This window comes from Tursiops truncatus, chromosome 15 (assembly GCF_011762595.2).
Source record: "Tursiops truncatus isolate mTurTru1 chromosome 15, mTurTru1.mat.Y, whole genome shotgun sequence".
Taxonomy (NCBI): Eukaryota; Metazoa; Chordata; class Mammalia; order Artiodactyla; family Delphinidae; genus Tursiops; species Tursiops truncatus.
Genome location: NC_047048.1, coordinates 44,033,924 through 44,058,857, shown reverse-complemented (window position 1 = coordinate 44,058,857; position 24,934 = coordinate 44,033,924). Strand labels below are relative to the sequence as shown.

Below are 24,934 nucleotides of genomic sequence, written 5' to 3'. Positions count from 1 at the left end.
CTAATGGGGCCTTCTGTCAGTATCTTCTTATTCTGGATGGTAGTTACATGAGTGTGTTCTCTTTGTAAGTATTCCTTGAGCCATACTTTTATGATTTGTGTACTTTTATCTTTCAATATTTATTCTTTTTTTTTTTTTTTTGGCCACACTACATGGCAGGTGGGATCTTTCCCAACCAGGGATCGAACCTGTGCCCCCTGCAGTGGAAGCGTGGAGTCTTAACCACTGGACCACCAGGGAAGTCCTGAATATTTATACTTCAGTATAAATTTTACTTAGAAAAAGTGTGTTAGTGTTCTGTTTATCTACCTGGAACATTATTCATGACATATTGTTAATTGAAAAAAAAACGTTGCAGTAATATATATTATATTGTCCTGTCTTGTAATTTTAAAAATACTAAAAAAAAAAAACAACCCAAAAGTATAAATAAAAATACTTGTGACAGTGTGTTGATGAGGGTATGAGGACACAAACTGCTGGTGTGTCCCATTTAAATTAGATGCAGAGCATTTGGCCATATCTATCAAAATCGTAAGTGTGCAGATCCTTTGTCCCAGTATTTCCATCATTTGTAGTAATACATCCTTCAGATGTGCTAATGCATGTGCTCAATGACCTATGTATAAGATTATTTACTGTAGTATTGTTTATAACAGCAAAATATTAGAAATAATCTATGCTTTGCTCTTGGATTGGAAGAATTAATAATGTTAAAGTGACCATACTACCCAAAGCAATCTACAGATTTAATGTAGTCCCTATCAAACTACCCATGACATTTTTCACAGAAGTAGAACAAGTAATCCTAAAATTTATATGGAATCACAAAAGACTTAGAATTGCCGAAGCAATCCTGAGGAAAAACAACAAAGCTGGAGGCATAACCATTCCAGACTTCAGACAATACTACAAAGCTACAGTAATCAAAACAACTTGGTATTGGCACAAAAACAGACATATAGATCCATAGAACAGAATAGAGAACTGAGAAATAAACTCACACAGCTACAGTCAATTAACCTTTGACAAAGGAGGCAATAATATACAATGGAGAAAAGACAGTCTCTTCAGCAAGTGGTGTTGGGAAAGTTTGACAGCTGCATGCAAATTAATGAAGTTAGAACACTCCTTCATACCATACACAAAAATAATCTCAAAATGACTTAGACTTAAATATAAGACATGACACCATAAAACTCCTGGAAGAGAACATGGGTAAAATATTCTCTGACATAAACTGTACCAATATTTTCTTAGGTCAGTCTCGCAAGGCAATAGAAGTAAAAGTAAAAATTAACTAATGGGACCTAATCAAACTTATAAGCTTTTGCACAGCAAAGGAAACCATAAACAAAGCAAAAAGACAACCTATGGACTGGGAGAAAATATTTGCAAATACTGCGACTGACAAGGACTTAATTTCCAAAATATACAAATAGCTCATACGACTCAATAATAAAAAAACAAGCAAAAAAAGAAATGGGCAGAAAACCTAAATAGACATTTCTCCAAAGAAGACATACAGATGACCAATAGGCACATGAAAGGATGCTCAACATTGCTAATTATCAGACAAATGCAAATCAAAACTACAATGAGGTATCACCTCACACTGGTCAGAATGGCCATCATTAAAAAGTCTACATATAACAAATGCTGGAGAGGGTGTGGAGAAAAGGGAACCCTCCTACACTATTGGTCAGGATGTAAATTGGTGCAGCCACTATGGAAAACAGTATGGAGGTTCCTTAAAAAACTAAAACTAGAGTTGCCATATGATTCAGAAATCCCACTCCTGGGCATATATCTGGAGAAAACTCTATTTTGAAAAGATACATGCACCCCAATGTTCATAGCAACGCTAGCAGCACTATTTACAACTGCCAAAACATGGAAGCAACCTAAATGTCCATCGACAGATGAATGAATAAAGAAGACATGGTATATATATACAATGGAATACTGTTCAGCCATAAAAAATGAAATAATGCCATTTGCAGCAAAATGGATGGACCTAGAGATCATCATACTAAGTGAAGTCAGAGAAAGACAAATATTATATGATATTACTTATATGTGGAATCTAAAACATGATACAAATGAACTTATTTACAAAACAGAAAGACTCTCAGACATAGAAAACAACCTTATGTTTACCAAAGGGGAAAGATGGGGGGAGGGATAAATTAGGAGTTTGGGATTAGCAGATACAAGTTACTATATATGAAATAGATAAACAACAAGGACCTACTGTATAGCACAGGGAACTATATTCAATATCCTGTAATAAACCATAATAGAAAAAGAACATGAAAAAGAAATATATGTATTTATATATATATATATATATATATATATATATATATATATATATATATATCTGATCAATGTATGCTCATTGATAGGAAATTGGTTAAGCAAATGTGGTACATGTAGGTGTAGCAAAGAATGAGGAAGCTCTTTCTATAACTGAGTGATATTTACATTTACATCTTAACGTATTTGTGCATACACATATGGAATAATATCCAAGATAGGTTATTCAGTAAAGAGAATTTCAGGTAAAACTTCTGTTTCTAGGTTATTTAACTAACCAAACCATCCCTCCTTTTGACTGGGGAAAGTAGTAGAAGTATTCCATTTACCTGCAGTGGCTTGTAGTATAATACAACTTCTGTGGTTCAAAGAATTTGAAATCTTGAATGTAGTTTAAGATTTGTCTCAGAAGACCCAACACAGCCAAAAGTAAATAAATAAATAAATCTATTAAAAAAGGATTTGTCTCAGATTGTTATTGCCCACAGAAAACTATTGGCAGAAGCAAATTGAACATTTTCTCCAGAGGAAGATTTAATTATCCCATGCATCAAAAAATAATACCCCAAGTAATTTTTCATGTACAATGTTCACAGATAGTCAATTATAACCAGACACACAAAGAAACAAACAAGATACTATGAACCAGGACCAGCAGGAACAAAAGACAACAGAAACAGAGCCACAAAGACATGAGATATTAGAATGATCAGACAGAGACTTTAAAACAAATATCCTAATCATAACAAAAGAAATAAAAGCCAAGCTTGGAAATTTCAGCATGGAATTATTCAGTAAAAAATAATAAAAAGCAACACAGCAAATTAGAAAAGAACACAATTGAAATCCTACAACTTAAAGATATGGTGACTAAAATTAAGCCATCGATATGGACATGCTTCACAGTAGATTAGATGGAGCTGGAGAAAGAATTAGTAAACTGGAAGGTGGGTAAGTAAAAATTATACACAATGCAGCATGTAGAACTAAAGAAGTGACAGGAATAAGTGACAGAGTGGCTTGTTGGAAAAGTTCTAACACATTGTGATTTGAGTCTTAGCAGGAAAGGGACAACAGTGCAGAGGCAATAATTGAAGAAATAATATATGAGAATTTTCCAGAACTAATGGTACATCAGCCCACAGAGTCAAGAAATTAGTGAATCCCAGGCAGGATAAATTAAAAAGTACATCATAGTGTAAATGTATTAATAGAAATGAGAGAAAACAAACTAAAATAGAGATTATTAAAAGCAGCCAGAGAAGAAAGACAGATTACTTTAGGGGCAACAGATAGCCCACAACTGCCTTTTCAACAGTAACAATGAACAGAAGATGGATGATTTTCAACATGATAAAGGAAATCTATGCCCAGTGGAAACATCCTTCAAGAATGAAGGTGGGGGGGCTTCCCTGGTGGTGCAGTGGTTGAGAGTCCACCTGCCGATGCAGGGGACACGGGTTTGAGCCCTCGTCTGGGAAGATCCCACATGCCGCGGAGCGGCTGGGCCCGTGAGCCATGGCCGCTGAGCCTGCGCATCCGGAGCCTGTGCTCTGCAACGGAAGAGGCCACAACAGTGAGAGGCCCGTGTACCACAAAAAAAAAAAAAAAAAAAAAGAATGAAGGTGAGGGACTCCCCTGGTGGCACAGTGGTTAAGATTCCACCTGTCAATGCAGGGAACATGGGTTTGAGCCCTCGTCTGGGAAGATTCCACATGCCATGGAGCAACTAAGCCTGTGTGCCACAACTACTGAGCCTGCGCGCCAGAACTACTGAAGCCCATGCACCTAGAGCCTGTGCTCCACAACAAGAGAAGCCACCACAATGAGAAGCCCACACACTGCAACATAGAGTAGCCCCCGCTCACCACAACTAGAGAAAGCCCGCACGCAGCAACAAAAACCCAACTCAGCCATAAATTAATTAATTAAGGAAAAAAGAATGAAGATGAAAGGAAGAAAGTTTAAACAGACAAAAACAGTTTGCCACCCACAGACCCAAAATGAAGTTCTAAGTGCTGTACTCTAGGCAAAAGAAAGATAGTTCAAGATGGAAAGTCAGAAATGCAAGAGGAGGGACTTCCATGGTGGCGCAGTGGTTAAGAATCCGCCTGCCAATGAAGGGGACATGGGTTCAAGCCCTGGTCTGGGAAGAACCCACATGCTGCGGAGCAACTCAGCCCATGCGCCACAACTACTGAGCCTGTGCTCTAGAGTCCGTGAGCCACAACTACTGAGCCCACATGCCACAACTACTGAAGCTCTTGTGCCTAGAGCCCGTGCTCCACAGCAAGAGAAGCCACCTCAGTGAGAAGCCCGCGCACCCCAATGAAGAGGAGCCCCCACTCACTGCAACTAGAGAAAGCCTGCTCGCGGCAATGAAGACCCAACGCAGCCAAAAATAAATAAATTAATTAATTAAAATAAAGGGAAAAAAATGAAAAAAAATGCAAGAAGAATGGGAAAACAAAAAAAACCTAGTGAGTATGTGGGTAAAGCAGTGAGCCTTGACTATAAGTAGGGTTGGGAACTACCTTAGAATGTAATCATGTCGGACTGGGTCATTTAGATTTCCTGCTGTAGTCAAGTGGAAACATTTGGGCAGACTGTTTTTTACCATCATTCGAAGACCCTGGAGAACTAGGAGGCAGTAAAACATGAACAGGTCAAGCCCTGGAGGGGGTGAAAGCCCAGGAAGGGGAGTCTGGCCTTTGGGGCTGCACTGTTGTGGGACCGTCATATACTCTGAAGGATGCGAGGAGGCTGAGCAGCACTTTTGACAGCCTCACAGGGTCAGGTGGACAGAAACTGGTGTCCAGACCTCACCAAGGTAGAGCACCTGGCAAACTGCTTGCATTTAGGTTAGGACCTGGAAGATCATTCCCAGGAGCAGGAGTGAACTGGAACAGATTGGCCTTCTCAGAAACCAAACCTCATTTTTATTCATCTCAACCTGTGATTTTTTTAAAAATTCTTTTCTTTTTTTTTTAAACCCCACATTTGTTTATATATTTATTTTTTGGCTGTCTTGGGTTTTCGTTTCTGTGCGAGGGCTTTCTCTAGTTGTGGCGAGCGGGGGCCACTCTTCATCGCGGTGTGCGGGCCTCTCACTATCGCAGTCTCTCTTGTTGTGGAGCACAGGCTCCAGACGCGCGGGCTCAGTAGTTGTGGCTCACGGGCCTAGTTGCTCCGCGGCATGTGGGATCTTCCCAGACCAGGGCTCGAACCCATGTCCCCTGCATTAGCAGGCAGATTCTCAACCACTGCGCCACCAGGGAAGCCCTCAACCTGTGATCTTGACTTAGGATGTTATCAGAGTGCTGAACTATTCCAAAGGGCATAATAGTTTATAAAAGAATTAATTAGAGAAATTAAAAATTGTAATAACTAACTAACGTTAACTTAGTGGATATGTTTAGAATATGCACCAATGAAGAAAACGTTAGGATCTTACAGAAAACATCCAGAAGGAAGCATGTAGACAAAAGGAGCAAAAATGTGGACGAGAGAGGAGTGTTAGGGACACAGAGGATGGCGTGAAAGGGTCTGACGCCCCTGTCCTTGGAGTCCTGGAAGGAGAGGAGAGGGAATGGGGCAGAAGCAATATTTGAAGATATAATGGCTGAGGATTTTCCAAAACTGGCAAAAGATCTCAAATCATGAATCAAATCCTATGAGCCTCAAAGGAATATACACCTGCAAATATAGTGAAACCTGTCGTTTCTCACCTGCAAAATGGAGTAGGGTTGTTTTAGTATTTAAAGAGTTTCAAACAGTGTAACAGTAATGTGACCTGAAATGTTAATATCACATGACCTCCGTCCACAAGCTGTAAAACAAGGAAGGACGCCTCCTGCCCATGCCACCTAATGGATTATCGGCGTCCACACCCCCAGCCTGCCAGCTGCTCCCCCAGCTGTCCCCTCCCCCACTGGTCTCCCTTCCATGCTGCTGCAGAGTTGATCACAAGTTTGGTACTGCATATAAATTACAAACCTTAAATTCAGGTGTGTAGGGAGTGTCATTCTGTCTATGATGCACCATGGTTTCTTTTACGAGCCCACATTCACCTGTCGCAGGTATGTCACTGGGATGCTCTTTCCTTCTCCATTGTCTTCCCCGTGGGGAAAGGCGTGGGAAGGACAGTCCTTCTCGACACAGGCTCACACAATCCGGGGTGCATGGTGTGTATTTTTCATTAAGGGAATGAGGTATTGTTCAGGCTTTCCTCGTGACCCGTGTTTCCCCACTAACCCAGCTGGAATTTCTTCAGGCCAGTTTGCACCGCCTTTGAACCAGAGGAACGTATCTTCGCTGTGGAATGATGATTCTTTTTCTCAAAGTTGTCTCTAACCATAAAGGAAATGAGAAAAAGCCTTTCCTGATGTTGCCCACAAGCCACCGGTTAGGGATGCAGTTGCTCAGAGGAGTCGGGACACCCAGGACCCATCAGCGCACGGCTCCATTTAAAGTGCCATTCCTCCAGCCTTTGCCTTAGATCACACTCTTCTTTTCCCAAAGTGCTTCAGTTAAGATTCTAGCGTAAAGCAAGGATGAGAGAGAACTTCTGGCAGCAGAGAGGTGGAGAGACTGCAGGTCCCTGAGGCCTGTGTCCTCACGTGCAGCCGTGGGGAGGTAAGTCAGTGTGCAGCTGCTCTGGTTCAGGGGGGCTCTCGTCAGAGGTGAAGTTGCTCATTTATTGGATCCCCGAGCTAATGGCACACCAGGGGGGCCCATCCAGAACCTGTCATCGAAGCTGTGAGGACTGACCAGAGAGCTTGTTTGAATTCCTCTGTGTCTCCTTCCTTTTCCCAGGACCTGCTCCGTCCCTCTGTTGCTCTCTCCTGGGCTTAGCCTGGCACCTGGATCTTTCCAGCCTCCCGAGGGGGCGTTTCTAGACCTGGCTGAGTTGACTCCACCCGAAGGCCTTGGCCAGGCGTGGAGCCCACCCTGATTCCCACAGAAGATCGTTGGGAGGTGGCGTCTGTCTGCGTTGTGTCAGCCTGGCTTGGAACAAAACCTCTGGAATCCACTTCAGTGTTTGATTAATAGGGTAAAGGTGCAGTTGGCCTCACAAGCCCAGAGGATTACGTATTACAGTTCTTTTAATAGATCTTTTACTTGAGTGGAGGAGGGAGAAAATGAGAGAAGGCTTAAGGGAAATAGCTTTGTAATACATTCACTTTTCTATGTCTGTTGGGCAGTCCCTTTTCCTTTGAGTAAATGTGATGTGATCCAAAGTGTCTGGAAAAGAGAGACAAGTGCCCTCCGTTATGTTATGTTGGATGTTTTATTTATATGTTCTTTTTCACTGTCCTGTCAGCTTTGAGTCCATTTCTGATCCATTTTCATCTTTGGCTGCATATTTGTGGATGGCCATGTGTACAGCGAGTTGGGCTAGAGCCTAGTAAATACTGTCTTTCGTGTTCTGAGACTGACCTGATCAAGTTTTTCCGTGTAGACACATTTTAAAAAACATTTCAGTGTGTTCAGGACATTGTGAAGTTTGTTGGAAAGAATGACAAATGTAGTTGTCGTTCTGAGTGTCTGAGTGTCATTCCAGAATGTCGATTCTGGAGCTCCAAAGTATCAGGGCGTTTCCCTATTGATGTTTAAGACGGGGTCTGTTTAACCATCATGCACTGTGCTCCAGTACCTCTGGTTACATAATTAGTGTTCTGCTAATGATGCATAATGAGTTTCTGCCAGTCTTTGCATGGATGTCAAAGAAAAATTCATGTCACCTTTTCCCCAGCCCAGAGCAGGAGAGGGAGAGAGAAAGTGAGACTCAGCAGACGTTGATCCAGAGTCCATGCAAAGGCCAGAGGGAGACAGGAGACAGTGTCTGGGAAAAACTTGGTTCTGGGGGTTCCGGGTGTGGGAGGCGTGGACCCAAAGGCCTGGTGTCTCTGCGGCCTCACCCCTGGACACCTGCGGAGCTCAGTAGTGAGTGGAGCCCAAAGACATCATCATGCTGGACCGGAGAGAACTAGGATGTCAGAGCATGGAAGGTGCCTTGGGCCATAAGGGTTGGCCTCATTTGGTGTCTCAGGAAGCCCAGGCCCTGTGAGCTGAAGCACCTTGACGGAGGCACACAGCTGCTTCCTGACCACACCTACCAGCCGGGCCATCCCAGGAGCTGCAGCAAAATTCTTGAGGACCTTCTACTTCAGACTTGTAAGATTCTCTGTTCAATAAACCGTGGACGTCTCTGTCGCTGTATCTGGGGTCTTTCTTCGGTCTCGCAGCAGGGCAACTACAAGGCTTGCAGGCCCTTCAGGGGGGCAGCCCAACAGGTGGCCATAGTCCAGTGTGACTGGTGTCCTTACAAGAAAAAGAGATTAGGATCCAGGCAGACGCAGAGGGACGACCATGTGAGGACACAGCAGGAAGGAGAGATACTCCAGAAGAAACCAACTCTGCCAGCACCTTGGTCTTGGATTTCTAGCTTCCAGAACTGTGAGAAAATACATTTCTGTTGTTTTAAGTCACCCAGTGTATAGTACCTTGTTATGGAGCCCCAGCAAACCAATCCACAATCTGATAAGTGGAAAGTCATATGTCATTGTGCTTCGTTTGTATTTCTCTTCTGATGAGTAAGTACAGGTAAGCATCTCTTCACATGCTTAAGAGCTGTTTGTGTTTCCTTGTATGCAATCTAGTTCCTTTGCTAGATCACTTAAGGTGTAAATCTTTTTCATTATTGATTTTAGGGGCTCTTTGTTAAGTAAATTAGCCTTTTGTTGTGATTTATATTAGAAGTTTTTTTCTTTGCTATTTATCTTCTGATGTTATTCTTTTGTTCATAGAAATTTTGACTTTTAAGTCAAACTTCCCACTCTTTTTTTTTTTTGGCGGTACGCGGGCCTCTCACTGCCGTGGCCTCTCCTGCTGCGGAGCACAGGCTCCGGACGGGCAGGTCCAGCGGCCATGGTTCACGGGCCCAGCCGCTCTGCGGCATGTGGGATCCTCCCGGACCGGGGCACGAACCCGTGTCCCCTGCATCGGCAGGCGGACTCCCAACCACTGCGCCACCAGGGAAGCCCACTTCCCACTCTTTAAGGATGATGCAAAAGCTGCATTTCATTCTAGTTCTTTTATAGATTAATTTTTTGTTTGTTTAAATTTCTGATTCTTCTGGAATTTACTTTGCTGAAAAGAATGAGATAGGTATCCAAAAAAAATTTTTTTTTGACATATGGCTAATCAGTTTTTTGGGTAGCGTTTCCTTGATGAATTATTTTCTACTTTGCTATGCAGTGTCACCTGGATCATATGCTAGATTCCTGTGTACGTCTTCATCTATTTTTTTTAGACGTTTTCTGTTTCTGTTCAGTGGCTCTTTTTCTCTGGACTTACACTAATAAATACTACCTTCTTTAAATTATTGCAGCTTTGTAATTGTTTTAACACTTCATAGGGTTGGTCCTCTCTTATTCTTCTTCCTTTTCAGAAAATCCTGACTTTTCTGCTTATTTATTCAAACCTTGGAAACAATTTGTCTATATCCCCAAAATACCCCATTTTTTATATATATATATATATATATATATATATATATATATATATATATATATAGTTGTTGTTGTTGTTGTTGTTGTTGTTTCGCAGTACGCGGGCCTCTCACTGTTGTGGCCTCTCCCGTTGAGGAGCACAGGCTCCGGATGCGCAGGCTCAGCAGCCATGGCTCACGGGCCCAGCCGCTCTGCGGCATGTGGGATCTTCCCGGACCGGTGCACGAACCCGTGTCCCCTGCATTGGCAGACGGACTCTCAACCACTGCGCCACCAGGGAAGCCCCCCATTATATTTTTACTGCAGACACGTTAAATGTATAGATGAAGGAGACTTGTGCCTCCTTCTGCAAGAACGTGGTATCTCTTTGCATTTGTTAAAGTCTTTTCTCTGTGCCTTTCAGGAACATTAAAACGTTTCTTCATACAGATCTTGAACATTCCTTAAGCTTATTCCTGTGTATTTTATTTATTTACTTATTTATTTTTGTTGGGGCTTTGTTGCTGCATGCGGGCTTTCTCTAGTTGCAGGGAGCGGAGCTTACCCTTCGTTGCGGTGTGCAGGCTTCTCATTCCAGTGGCTTCTCTTGTTGTGGAGCATGGGCTCTAGGTCTGTGGGCTTCAGTAGTTGTGGCACGCGGGCTCAGTAGTTGTGGCTTGTGGGTTCTAGAGTGCAGGCTCAGTAGTTGTGGCGCACGGGCTTAGTTGCTCCGTGGCATGGGATCTTCCCAGTCCAGGGCTCAAACCAGTGTCCCCTGCATTGGCAGGTGGATTCTTAACCACTGTGCCACCAGGGAAGCCCATCCTGTGTATTTATTTTAATGTAAATAGGCCTTTTTCTTCATTATATCTACTAACTGCTTGTTATTTGACTATAGGAGTGAAGGTTACTAATTTTTTTGTTATTAACTTTGTAACTAGTCAGATTAGTGAATAGTTTTCATTCAGATAATAAAGCATTTACTAATAAATTTGAATCTTTAAAAAAATCTTTGTGACAAATGTAGCAATGAATTGCAAAGCTCTGGGGAATCTAGCAGTGCAGGTCCTTGTCTGATTTTGGAGACTTTCAGAAATTTAAGGCGAAATCTGTGGGGCAGGCAGGGGTCTGTGTTGTTCCTCCTGCCCCAGTGTAGACTCGATGTCTCCCAGTCCCACAGGAGGTCCCATCACAGGCAGTGCCGAGCAGGGCCTCCCCTCCCTCTGCTGACAGGTTGCCACCCAGCCTGCACGGCGTAGACCCTGCAGCCTCCATGAGTTTCTGCTCATCTGATAGTTTCTATCTTTGGATCTTCATGGATTTCTAAAATTAATGATTCACCTGGACTAATCAAGCATCCGTGTGTTCACGAGCCAGTTTTCCTCTTGGTTGGCTGTGTTTTCATACCCAACCAGCCCATTTCACATGCTGCACAAACTGGACGTCTCTGCATGACCAGTTCCTACCCAGACATGGTTGAACCTCCCTCTGCTGGTGGCGGTATCTCTAGCCAAGTCCTCTGTCAAGTTAGAGGCCTTTCCAGTGGTCTCTTCATTTCCATCGATTTCTGCCTTGGAATCATGGCAGCAAAATCCTTGCTACTAACATTAGTTCATGAGAGCAGCATCTGGAGCCTAGCATATAGAAGGGGCTTAGGAAATGTTTGTTCGTGAATCTTTCTTAATGAGTCATTTGGACTTCCCTGGTGGTCCATTGGTTAAGACTCTGTGCTCCCAATGCCGGGGGCCTGGGTTCGATCCCTGGTCAGGGAACTAGATCCCGAGTGCCACCGCTAAGACCCAGCACAGCCAAATAAATAAATAAATATTAAAAAAATAAGAAGTCTTTTACTTTATTTACTTCCATATGTGAAAGATGAAATACATTTTCTCAAAAGCTATTAAATCTGTATGATTCTGTTTGGGCTGCCATAACAAATACCACGGACTGGATGGCTGAAACAATACAAGTTCATTTCTCATTGCTGTGGACCCTGCAAGTCGGAGATGCAGGTGTCAGCAGGGTTGGTTCTGGTGAGGACTCTCCCCTTGTTTGCAGACGACTGCCTTCTTGTTGTCTGCTCACATCTTAGCTCACCTGTGGGGAGAGAGCTCTCTGATGTCTCTCCTTATAAGGACATGAATCTTACTGGATCAGGGCCCCACCCTTGTGACTTTATTTTACCTTAATTACTTCCTTAGAGGCCCCATCTCCAAATACAGCCACACTGAGGGGTTAGGCCTTCAATATATGAATTTCAGGAGACACAAACATTTGGTTCATAATAATATCTTAGCCACTTTACCTTGTAAGCTTTCTTTTCCCTTAAATAAAAGTGCATGGTGTAATTCACATATGGTGATGGCTGAAGAAGTTAGCTTTGGAATGTTTAGGAAGTTCTAGAATTGAGCTTGGAAGATACTCCTGTGGTCTGAGTGTGTGTGTTCCCTAGGTTCACATATGGAATCTTAACCCCCAAACGTGGTGGTGTCAGGAGGTGGGGTCTTTGGGAGGTGCTGACGTAGGTCAATAGGGTGGAATGAGATTAGTGCCCTTATATGGAGGCCCCACAGAGTTCCCTCATCCCTTCCACCAGGTGAGGACACAGCAAGAAGGTGCCAGCGTAAGACTCAGGAAGTGGGCCCCACCAGAACGTGACCAGGGTGGCACCTTGATCTTGGACTTCCAGCCCACAGAACTGTGAGCCATAAGTTTCTGTTGTTTATAAACTACCATCTATGGTATTTTGTTATAGTAGCCATAACAGACTAAGAGAGATATGTTCCTTCCTTACATGCAGGCTATTTTAATATCCCCAAGATTCTCAAGGACAAGCCCATAGCATTTTGTTGACTTTAATTAGGGTATGTCAGAGTCACTTTTCTTTTTATTTATTCTTTTTATTGCTCCATGAAGAGTACAGCTAAAGTATGATTCACTTTTAGACAGTTTGTCAAGTGTGTTCTATTTTTCCTGTCTTGGACAGTGTCTGACTTTGTAGCATCTGTGAGAAGCAGTTTAGGCCACATGATGTGCGACTGTTTACCCAGCATGGACTCCATGGCTTTGCATGTTTTTGGTTCCGTCACACCAGTGGAGTGAAGGAGCCAGAGCTGCCAGGTCTTATGAAGAGTCTTACAGAAAATACTCATACAGTTTTAGAAATCACCTTGGGGGAGGGGCAACAGGAGTGGCTTTAGGGAAACAGTTGGCAGGTTGGCTTTGTTTTCCTAAAACATCCGTCTTCTAGCCGTGACAAAACAACAGGAGTCCGTCGTAAAACACGTACCTGCCACTGTTCCAGGAGGTGGGTGTGGAAGGTCAGCGTTTTGTTTTTTTCAAATATTTATTTATTTATTTGGCTGTGGCGGGTCTTAGTTGTGGCAGGTGAGATCTAGTTCCCTGACCAGAAATCGAACCCGGGCCCCCTGCAATTGGGAGCGAGGAATCTTACCTGCTGGACCACCAGGGACGTGCCATCAGCGTTTCTAATACTCTCCCTCTTCACTGTTTGAAGTTGGAGTGTAACGTATGGAAGAAAAACGCAGAGGGGCTTCCCTGGCAGTCCAGTGGTTAGGACTCCGCTGCAGAGGACGCAGGTTAGATCCCTGGTCAGGGAAGTAAGATCCTACATACCCTGAGGCGCGGCATGCATGCATACAAAAATAAGTAAATATATATATATATATGTATATGTATATATATGTGTGTATATATATATATGTGTGTGTGTATATATAGATATGTATATATATAGTTGTATATACACACACACACACACACACACACACACACACACACACAGAGAAAAGTGCACAGATAATGATGAACTGTCACAGTGAACACATCCATGCAACTGCCATCCTAGTCAGAAGCAGAGTATCTCAGGAACCCCAGAACAGCCCCTCATATGTTCTCCTATTTATTTTTCCCTCCCTGCCATCCACTATCTTAACTTCTAACACTATGGATTGATTCTTCCTGCTTCTGAACTTAATGCAAGTGGAATCATGCAATATCTGCTTCTTCCATCATGTTTGTAAAATTGAGGTTGTCATGTAGTTCATTCCTCTCCATAGCTTTACAGTTTCCCAGAATATGCCACCAATTACTTATTTTTACTACTGATGGATATTTGGATTGCTTCTAGTTTGGGGTGCTATGAATAATGCTGCCTAAGAAAGTGTGTCTTTTGGTACACAAATCCATGGTTTCTGTTGAGTAGGTACCTAGGAGTTGGATTGCCATGTTGTAGAGTGGGTATGTATTTAACTTTGGTGGATAAAACTGAGCAGGTTTTTAGAGCTCTTGTGCCATTGATACCCCCACTAACAAGATCTGAGAGTTCCAGTTGCTCCATGTCTCTACCAATACTTGATATGATCAGTCTTTTATATTCTAGCCATGGTGTAGTATACTGATAAAGCTTTACACAACTACCCCCCAAAGCCCTGAACTGTAGCATCTTCCAATGACTGTGTGTAAATAGTCCCCCCAGAGAAGATTTTAAGCTACCGTGATGCCATTGAGACAGAATTGGATGGAGCTGTGAACAGTGAGTGTGAGCAGCTCCAGCCTCTCGGTTTTACCCATCTGGTACCTCTTGAAAGCCATCAAAGTCTAAGACAGGAGAAGAGGCCAGCAGGGAACCCATGGGGGATGCTCTTTGGTCACTGAGCTGTATACAGTGTGTACAGTTATAAGCATCAGCAGGCATTTACATGGATAGAGGGTCTCACCTGGAGCTTAAGGGAAGCACCACACACTTGGAATGGCAGGGAAACGTTCCCTTTGCACCCTACCTGTGCCCGTGTATCCTCCGTCCACATTCTTCAGCTGACTGAGGAAATCCACCTCTGTGCTTACTTATAGGATATCAGGTCCTCATCTGTGAAATGGGTGATTGAATGGTGCTCTTTGGGGTTCTGATCGCTGCTCTCTTACAAACATCAGCCCCCTGTTTTCATCACCTTGCTCTAAGTGTCTGATCTGGTTCCAGAGTTTCAATATAGTTCCTTCTAGTCACTCTTTCTGGCTCAGTTTTGCTTTGGTGGAGTGTCGTCCCCTGCCACTTTGCATGACGTCACCTCTCCCCAGTGTTTTTATTTTTATTTTTATCTATTTATTTTTTAGGCTGCACCGTGTGGCTTGTGGGAATCTTAGTTCCCTGACTAGGGAATTGAACCCAGGCCCTCGGCAGTGAAAGCACAGAGTCCTAACCACAGGGAATTCCCTCCCCACTGTTTTTTTTTTCCCTCCCCACTGTTTTTAATCATACATTAATGATCCTTACCCTATCACCTATTACAACGGGGATTCAAAATTGTAATTTTCCAGTTCTGTCATTTCTTCTACACTGTTATTGGCTATTTTTAGTAAAGAAGAGAAACTATTGCTTTCTTTATGGTAGAATTTTCTAGTTGAATTTAAGTTAGAAGTTGATATTGATACTGAGAGTAGGTTTTCTACATTTGCATATATGTAACGATACATATAGAGAAAGCTCATTTTTTTGTATGTAGAACCTTATGTGGATAACCTTGTATATGTATAACTAATTATGTATGTATAATATGTATAACTACAGTTATGTAGATGTTTTATAACCATTGGGTCTATAGCTATAGTCCTAGCACAAATAGAAGTACATGTGGTTATAAAAATCTTCAGGGGCTTCCCTGGTAGCGCAGTGGTTGAGAGTCTGCCTACCGATGCAGGGGACACGGGTTCGTGCCCTGGTCCGGGAGGATCCCATGTGCCGCGGAGCGGCTGGGCCCGTGAGCCATGGCCTCTGAGCCTGCGCGTCCGGAGCCTGTGCTCCACAATGGAAGAGGCCACAACAGTGAGAGGCCCACATAGCGCAAAACAAAACAAAACAAAAATCTTTAGGAACCAAGAAGATATTGGCCAAAGGGTACAAAGTTTTTATGTTAGGTGAGTGGGTCCCACAATGTTTTCTTGAGGAGACCCTAGAAAGCAGGTTTTCTAGGACAATTTTAGAGTTTGATATCCTTATAGTTTTTAGTCTAAATATCTACTTTGTAGGAAGAGCAAATACTATATTAATTGCCAATTAAATGACGCATCAGCTTATTTTTATATTGTTGGGATTGGAAAATCCCTTTAATAAAAATGATAGCTTCTCAAGCCTTATTGCTGAGATAGTTAGGGCCGATGTTGGCAAAGTAAATAAATAGTATAAGTTTTTTTGTTTTTTGCTGTACGTGGGCGTCTCACTGTTGTGGCCTCTCCCGTTGCGGAGCACAGGCTCCGGACGCGCAGGCTCAGCGGCCATGGCTCACGGGCCCAGCCGCTCCGCGGCATGTGGGATCTTCCCGGACCCAGGCACGAACCCGTGTCCCCTGTATCAGCAGGCAGACTTTCAACCACTGAGCCACCAGGGAAGCCCAATAAATAGTATAAGCTTTGAAAAACAAGAAAGAAGACATGAAAACAGTTAATGCAGAAATTAATCCTACAGGCTCAGAACTGCTGAAGTATGGAGCTTGATTAAAACCCCAAGGCTCTTTGACATGGTGCCAAGACCTGCTCTTCTGGAACCCAAGGCTGGGCTTCAGTGTTTTATCTGGGTCGTAACATCTTTCCAGATACAGAACGTCCCATCTAGAATGCTACCTTGGTGCTGTTCATTCTGGGTCAGCAGGCTTTTACAGGTTCTTATGGAGGGCCTTGTTTGGAGTTGTTTCTGGGTGCGATGCTCTGGGTCCACAGACATCGGCACACCCAGCTGCTTGTGAGAGACCACAGTTCTCTGTGGTTCCCTGTCCTTGATACCCAGCGGGTTTCCAGGGCCACAGATTAAATTCCCTCATCGCTGTGCATCAGTTAAATGCAAACCTACACCTTCCCTCCAGAGGGCTGCGTGGTCCTGCAGGGTGCTGGTCAGCAGCTGTTTCTTGGCCCGTATCCAGTTTGTTTGAGGGCAGGTTTTTCTCCCCAGGATGAAAACAGTGTTTTGCTTCACCTGGTAGCAAAGTTTATGCTCATATATTTAATTAAGCTTTAGAGCATTAGAATTGTTGAGAGTCTACTGATTCCAGTTTCACAAGAATCAAACCGTAATAAGCCAAGGGCTCCTCTTTACCTGGAATATTGTCCCCTGTCTGCAGTCAGCACTGAACGCAGCTGGGTTTTCTGATAGTTTCGATGTGTGGACATTTATGCATTTGTGGAATCCAGAGAGGATTAAATAATTCAGTTTGGGTGAAGAAGAAACTGAAGAGGCCCTTGGGTGTTTATTATTTATAACGACCACTTGGCTGTGCGGCCTGCACTTCGCGTGTGAGTAGGCCTGGGCGCCGAGGATGGGTGGCGCAGGAGGCGGGGCCCCGCCTGAGAGGTCCCCTGTTTCTCTTCTCCTTCCCGGGGTTCTGTGCAAGAAACAGAACCTAGGGGTCGTCTAGGGGACGGCGTTCTCTGCCCTCACACACAGGCCTCAGGGCGTCTGAACAGAGCTACAGTTTCCCTGCTGGGAGGGGCATGGTTAAGGTCCTTGTCCTTCTCACTGTTGCGTTCTGTGGTTTAGGTTGATTGCTTTTCCCAGTCGGGAGGAGCGGGGTTTCCCAGTGACACATTTCTGGAAATAGGATTTGAGCAGCAGGAAGGCTAGGAGCCTGGGGACCGGTGTGCGGGATGGTGATTCTGCTGTCCTTCGTGGTGTGATGAGTACCAGGGCCTGGAACCTGCCCCTCCCCTCAGCAGCCCAGCAAAGGTGGTGTTTTAGACCCAATTTGACAGAAGCTCTGACTGGCCCAGAGCTGAGCCTGGCCAGGGCCCTGCAGCCTTGCAGAGAGGCATGGGGATAGGGGATGGATCACCTCAGCTGTGAAGGCAGTGTTGCCCATGTCTGGGGTCTTTTAGGGTGGCCTTTGCACGGTTCAGGAAGATTCTTATGCTTTAAAATGTTATCAGGGAGCCCTTGGCCGGCCTCCTTTGACCTCGGCAGCAGGAAGGTGGCCTCTGGGCTCCCCACGCTGCAGTGATGCCACTAACGTGCAGACAGCAGGGTTTAAGGGGGGATCTGGTGCCTGGAGGCTCGGGGGGTCAGATCCTGGGACCTGAAGGGGGTTGACCTCAATCCAGTCCATTTCAGTGTCGGTTTGAGCACTTGTCTTAAGTACCCACCAGACACCAAGAGCCAACTTTGCAAACCAGTGTGGAGGGTTGTGCAGCTGCGTGTCCTGAGAGCATCCTCCGTCACCTCCTGCTGTGTCTGAGATGCGGTGCCTGCTGAGCCCCCATCCCTGCCCGCCCCATGCCCACCCAGTGGACCAGCAGCAGGTGGACGGGCCGAGGAGGGAGGCCTGCTGGAGGGAGGCCTTCAGAACCCAAGGCAAGAGCAGACGCAGGGTGGGGTGGCTGCACAAGGGTTAGTGTCTTCTTTCGAGGAAGAGCCCAAGTGAGGACACAGTGGTCCCTTGCTTAGCGAGATCATCCCGCTGAGCAGACCATCTGGGAGGCGGTACCGTCCGCTCCCTGCCCTTCACTCCCATTTTGGTTGATGACGCGGTGCTCCCAGTAGAGAGGGTTTGGATGGGCCAGAGCTCAAGTCAGCAACCCCGACCGCTGACCAGGGCGAGTCTCTCAACTCGGGCTCTGTGCTGGCTTCAGGGGCTCACTGTGGGGGGCCGGCGGGAGGTGGAGCCAGTTCCCCAGGTGAGGAGGGCACACAGCAGCTGTGGAGGCGCTAAATGCCGTTGGACTCCTGTCTGGAGCTGCTTTATGGAGGCCTGAGAAACATCCCCTGGGCCCTAAGCGGGCAGGCTGCTACCTCAGATCGCCCTCACCTCGAGGCTTCCCTGTCTCTCCCACCCCCCACGGAAGATGCGCTGTCCACCTACCACAGGGACGCTGTCTGGGGCACAGTCACAGTTCCATTCTTGTGCCCAGCTTGGCTTTACGGAGGCTTTCTTGGTTTTTCCATAATTACTTTTTAACATCCTTATTCTTTTCCAAATGGTCCATCAGTTCTGTCAGAAACCACCCATGTTGGGGACTTCCCTGGTGGTTCAGTGGTTAAGACTCTGCGCTCCCAATGCAGGGGGCCCAGGTTTGATCCCTGGTCAGGGAACTAGATCCCGCTGCAACTAAAAGAGCCTGTGTGCCGCAACTAAAGATCCCTCACGTGGCAACGAAGATCTCACATGCCACAATGAAGACCTGGCGGAGCCGTATAAGTAAATAAATAAATATTTTTTAAAAAAGAAGAAGAAACCACCCATGTTGTTTTCCACATGGTCCCACGATACGGGACCGTAGGGTCCCTAGTGGCCAGTTTGTGTGGATTGCACTGTGGCCCTGCCCCAGGCCACCCTCCTAGAACGGTGTCCACTGCTTGCAGGGGACCCAGATCTACAACCTGCATCTTCCTCCTCCTTGGCTGAAGTACCCGTCCGCTAGCTTCCAGACGGGTGGAAAGTGCGCTTTCCTCAGGATGTCTTTCAGCCTCCAATCCCATTTTTGCTGCAGGAGTCGCGCCTGGCGCTGAGTGCAGAATGGCTTTTCTCTCTAGACATTTTTAGGACTTGTTTGTTTGCTCTGAAGTTTCTTGAGGATTTACTCAGTCTGGATGTTTTTATTTGTTGGCCCTCACGGTGGGACTTTGCAGTCTCTCTGCTTGGAAACGTCTTGTATTTTTCTAGAACCCCCCTTCCCGTCAGCTGGTTGCCTTTCCTGGGCTTTTAGAGGATGCCTGGACTTTGGTTGTTGATATTGAATTTTTTTTTTTTTTTTTTTGCGGTACATGGGCCTCTCACTGTTGGGGCCTCTCCCGCTGCGGAGCACAGGCTCCGGACGCGCAGGCTCAGCGGCCATGGCTCACGGGCCTAGTCGCTCCACGGCATGTGGGATCTTCCCAGACCGGGGCACGAACCCGTGTCCCCTGCATCGGCAGGCAGACTCTCAACCACTGCGCCACCAGGGAAGCCCTGAATTTTTTTTTTAAGGAAAGAAAATCCAGGTAAAAGTGCCACAGAACAGAACCAGGCAATTTCAGAAAGCAAGCCACCAAATATTGAACTTTTTTTCCTTAAAAAAAGTTTTTTCTTATTTTTAAATTTTTAATTGTAAAAAACACGATGATATAAAATTTACCCTCTTGGGACTTCCCTGGTGGTCCAGTGGGAAAGAATCCGCCTTCCAATGCAGGGGACGTGGGTTTGATCCCTGGTCAGGGAACTAATACCCTGCATGCCTCAATGAAGATCCTGCATGCCGCAGCTAAGACCCAACACAGACAAAAATAAAATAAAATAAAATAAATAAATAATAAAATAAAATTTAAACAAATTTACCCTCTTAATCATTTTTAAATATACAGTTCGGTAGTGTTAACTGGTATCCACATTACTGTGTAACAGATCTCTAGGACTTTTTCATCTTGCAAAACTGAAACTCTGTACCTGCTGAGCAACCCTTCCTATCCCCCTACCCAAGCCCCTGGCACCCACCACTCTACTTCGTCTCCTTGATTTTGACTAGTTATCTTACGGAAGTGAAGTCATACAGTATTTGTCATTTTGTGACTGGCATATTCCACTCAACATAAGGTTCATCCATGTTGTGGGAGGTGACAGGATTTCCTTCCTTTTAAGGCTGAATAATATTCCATTTTATTGATATTTTCTCTATCCATTCTTTTGTCAATGGACGTTTGGGTTGCTTCCACCTCCTGGCTGTTGTGAATAATGTTGCAGGGAACATAGGAGTGCAGGTAACTCTGAGATCCTGCTTTCAGTTCTCTGGGGTGTATACCTGGAAGTGGAATTTGCTGGATCATATGGTAATTCTATTTTTAGGTTTTTGAGGAACCTCCATAGTGTTTTCCACAGCAGCTACACCATTTTACATTCCTACCAAGAGTGCCCAAGGGCTCCAATTTCTCAACATCGTCACCAACACTTGTTGTTTTCTGTTTTTTGTTTGCTTGTTTTTTTTTTATAGTGGCCATCCTAATGGGTGCGAGATAATATCTCACTGTGGTTTTGTTTTGTGTGGACCTAATTAGAGATGTTGAGCACTTTTCATGTGCTTGGCCATGTGGTGGCCGTTTGTGTATCTTCTTTGGAGAATTGTCTACTCAAGTCCTTTGCCCATTTTTTTAATCGGGTTACTGGTTTCTGTTGTTGAGTTATAGGAGTTCTTTACTTGTTCTGATCATTAACCTCTTAGCAGATGTATGATTTGCAAATTATTTTCTCCCATTCTGTATGTAGGTTGCCTTTTTACACTGTTGATTGTTTTCTTTGATGTGCAGATTCTTAAGTTTGATATAGTACCACTTGTCTATTTTTACTTTTGTTGCCTATGCTTTTGGTGTCATATCTAAGAAATCATTGCCAAATCTAACATCATGAAACTTTTCCTCTGTTTTTTTTTTTAAGAATTTTATAGTTTAGATCTTATGTGTAGATCTTGAATCCATTGTGAGTTCATTTTTGATTATGGTGTAAAGTAAGGGTTGAACTTCATTCTTTTGCATGTGGATATCCAGTTTTCCCAACACCGTTTATTGAAGAGATTGTCTTTTTCTCATTGTGTGGTCTTGGCCATTTGGAAAATCATTTGACCACGTATGCAAGGGTTTATTTCTGGGCTCTCAAGTGTGTTCCATTGGTCTATGTCTGTCTTTATGTTTTTTGGTTACTTTATTGATTTTTAATTTCCTTTTCTTCTCTGTCTCATTTTTGGTCTCTTTATTCGGGTACACTTAATAGAAGATGTATTTTGTCCTTGTCTTCCAGTGTTGCCATTGAATTTTTTATTGTGATTATCATACGTCAATGTCAGGAAACCTCCCTTGGTGTCTAATCATCCCTATTGTCCAGTAGTCTATCTTGTTGCATGATTTTAATGTTTTTCCTTCATCTCTCTGGGGATATTAGTTTCTCTCTCTCTCTCTCTCTCTCTCTCTGCGTGTGTGTGTGCTTGCGTGCGTATCTTGGGTTACTCCCCTCTCCCCTCCCACATGTATCCCCCTCCAAATCAATGCCTTCAGCTTCCAGCAAATGGGGGTGTGTGAACAGCAGGATTCTGAGCCCCACTCAGACTTCTACATGACCCCTGAGACCTTCCATAGTTCCAAGGTATTTAGAGTGTCCAGTGACTTGTCACTTGAGCCCTTTTCTGGGACTCTGGAGTCGCGGGGAATCCACGTGCATCAGTGTGACTTCAATGCGGTGGTCGTGGTACAGACCTGAGCCCGGACTGTATTTCCCAGATGAAGGTGCCCTTGGAGTTTTTCCAAGCCTTCTTGGCCCATCTCAGCACTGAGGTTTGTCATGTGGTATCTCAGCTACAGAAAGACCCCCCCACACACACAATCCTGGGGCGAGAGGAGGGCGAATTCCATAGGGCACACATGACCAGAAGCAGTGCCTCCTTTCTCCCAGTGTTTTTCCCAGGACTTTGAAAGCAAAGCATGGACCTTATCTTGGGTGGGGGTTAGGAAGTGTCATAGCAAATGGCGGCTGAAAGATCTTTTTGCCTGACCTGTAGAATGCTGGGCCTGAGTCACACCACTAGCCTGTGCCTGGATGGCCAGAGTCGAATCACCTGCTGTCTTGGGACAGTGTCTCAGATTTCTGGGGATGAGGGAAAGGAGAGGAAAAGAAGTGTTTCTGAGTGGTCAGGAGCTGACCTGTGTGTTGGGCAAAGCTGGCATGACCGAGGGGATGTGGGCTGAGTGTGCAGGGTCCTCGCCCCTGAATCAGCCCTTGCATGGAGGCAGGGGTCGGGGGGAGGCGGCAGACCAGCAAGTTCTCTCAGGAGGGGGATGGCCTGTCATTGCTCCTGGGAGGGCCCTCGGTGCCCTCTGACCTCCAGCCTGAGTTCTGCCCAAGACCGGAATCCTGGGGCAGAAGTTCGGGCAAGTGTGCCAGGCGTCCAGCCGGCCCTGTGTGTATATGTTTAGAGAAAAAGTAGAATGTATATTTGCCAAAGTAGTAAAATGATTTTTTTTTTCAGGTGGTGAAATTTTGGATGATTTTCTTTCTCTTTATCTCTTTTTTTCTGATTATTCTGTAATAGATACTTTTTTACAGAACAAAGTAATTCTGGTTCTTTGAGCCAGTGAGGGAGAACGAGTCCCGTGGGAACACGTTTCTGGCCTCTCCTGATTTCCTCCAGCGTCACGTGTCCTGAGACGACCCTGGTGCCCCTTCCCACATGCCAGCTCCTCCCCTGCCCTGGGCCACACTGCCTGGTGCATTGCCGTGGAGGGAGGTGGGAGTGGCAGTCAGAGGGCACCGTTGTCTTCTCCCTGCATGCAGCCTGCGATGGGATGGACGAAGAGGAAGAGAGCCACTATGTCTCGCAGCTCAGGGATGTCTACAGCAGCTGTGACACCACGGGGACAGGCTTCTTGGACCGGGAGGAGCTGACCCAACTCTGCCTGAAGCTTCATCTGGAAAAGCAGCTGCCTGTCCTTCTGCAAACACTTCTCGGAAACGACCACTTTGCCAGGGTGGGTAACTTCATTGACTTCATTCTCACAAAGAAAAGCACAGAGAGTGTGTGGTTATAGCTGCTGGCATCTGAGAAATACCAACTGACTGGAGATACTCATCAAAGGAAAGTTAGGAGGAAATGGGGTGCTGTTTTTCCTTCTGTGCAACATCTATGTTGTAGAAAGAAGTTCCTTAAGATTGCTTTTTTAAAGCATAGTAACTTCCAGAGATTTGTTTTTGTTCTGTTTTTTCCAGAAAGATGCTTGGGTGATTCGTCCAGGGAGTGGAAGGTTGGTATGGGTGGTGCATGTGGTTCACAAAACGCAGTGATCTGTGCGCAGCTCACACACTGGGTCATTCAGAGGCAGCTGCAAAGTACCTCGAAGGCACATTGTCTCGTAAAATTACCCAGCGTGAAATTCATCCAGCAGCTGGACAGAACATTGCCCACTGCTGTTGCAGGAACCAAGGCTCCCTGTGTTCAGAGTGTATCTCTATGAGTGTATCTATCCCAGATAGGAAGTAGGCACTCAGAGAGTTCTTTTCTCTAGGAAATTCAAGGTCATCTAGAATGGTAATCTGGAGCCTGGACCACAACTTGCTTTCCTGATTGAAACATTAAGAAGCTTCTTAGTGTTCCTGCTTCTTAAATGTGCCCAGATGTTAACACATTCGTTTTAAAAAGAGTGCCTGGAATTCCCTGGCAGTCCAGCGATTAGGACTCCGGGGTTTCACTGCCAGGGGCCCGTGTTCGATCCCCAGTCAGGGAACTAAGATCCCACAGGCCACATGGCGCAGCCCAAAAAAGAAAAAACCCCAGTGGCTATAATCTTACCTTTGAAAGAAGGGCATTTTTTCCACAGAACTCAGTAAAACTCTTTTCATTTTGAATGAGAAAAAAATCTAGCTGCAAATATTCTGAGTTGACTTTTGGGCAAAAACAAATGAAGAAGAACAACCAAAAACCCCTCCCTGCTGGCCCTGGGGGAGGGTCCAGGCGGATCTGACCTCCTGTTACTTCCCTCGAGGCCATGTGGCCAGAGCTGTCAGCAGTGCTGCACCCCCTGCGTGGAGGACTCAGCCTCACAAACCCACTGCACCCTTTTCTATCTCTTTACTCTGTTCCTGCTTTTTCTTTCTGGACTTCAGAATCAGGTGTGTTTTTGATAGAAAATGTCCTAGCCCCTCTTGATATCACCTGGAATTGTATTTGGAGGCTAGATAAGCAAAAGGCACATTTGTGAAAATCAACACTCTGGTTAAAACAGCACAAACAGGGACTTCCCTGGCGGTCTAGTGGTGAGGACTCTGCGCTTCCACCACAGGGGACACAGGTTCAATCCCTGGTCAGGGAACTAAGATTCTACATGCCGTGTGTGGCAAAAACAAAACAAAACAAAACAAAGCAAAAAACAGCATGAACAGATGGTTTCCTTGATGATTTTTTTGCAGTATGCGGGCCTCTCACTGCTGTGGCCTCTCCCACTGCAGAGCACAGGCTCCAGACGCACAGGCTCAGTGGCCATGGCTCACGGGCCCAGCCGCTCCGCGGCACGTGGGATCCTCCCGGACCGGGGCACAAACCCGCGTCCCCTGCATCGGCAGGCAGACTCTCAACCACTGCGCCACCAGGGAAGCCCCCTTTGATGATTTTTG

The 24,934-nt window shown here is 45.1% G+C and overlaps 1 protein-coding gene across 4 annotated transcripts in view; it reads left to right on the top strand.

Moving 5' to 3' along the window:
• The window catches only part of NINL (ninein like), a 124,591-nt gene that overhangs the window by 40,718 nt on the left and 58,939 nt on the right, over positions 1-24,934 (top strand). For all 4 annotated transcript variants that reach the window (XM_073792637.1, XM_073792636.1, XM_073792635.1 and 1 more), the window contains exon 2: positions 23,102-23,295. In XM_073792637.1, the coding sequence (XP_073648738.1) occupies positions 23,113-23,295 (183 nt within the window). In that variant the 5' untranslated portion in view covers positions 23,102-23,112. The remainder of the gene's footprint in view (positions 1-23,101; positions 23,296-24,934) is intronic.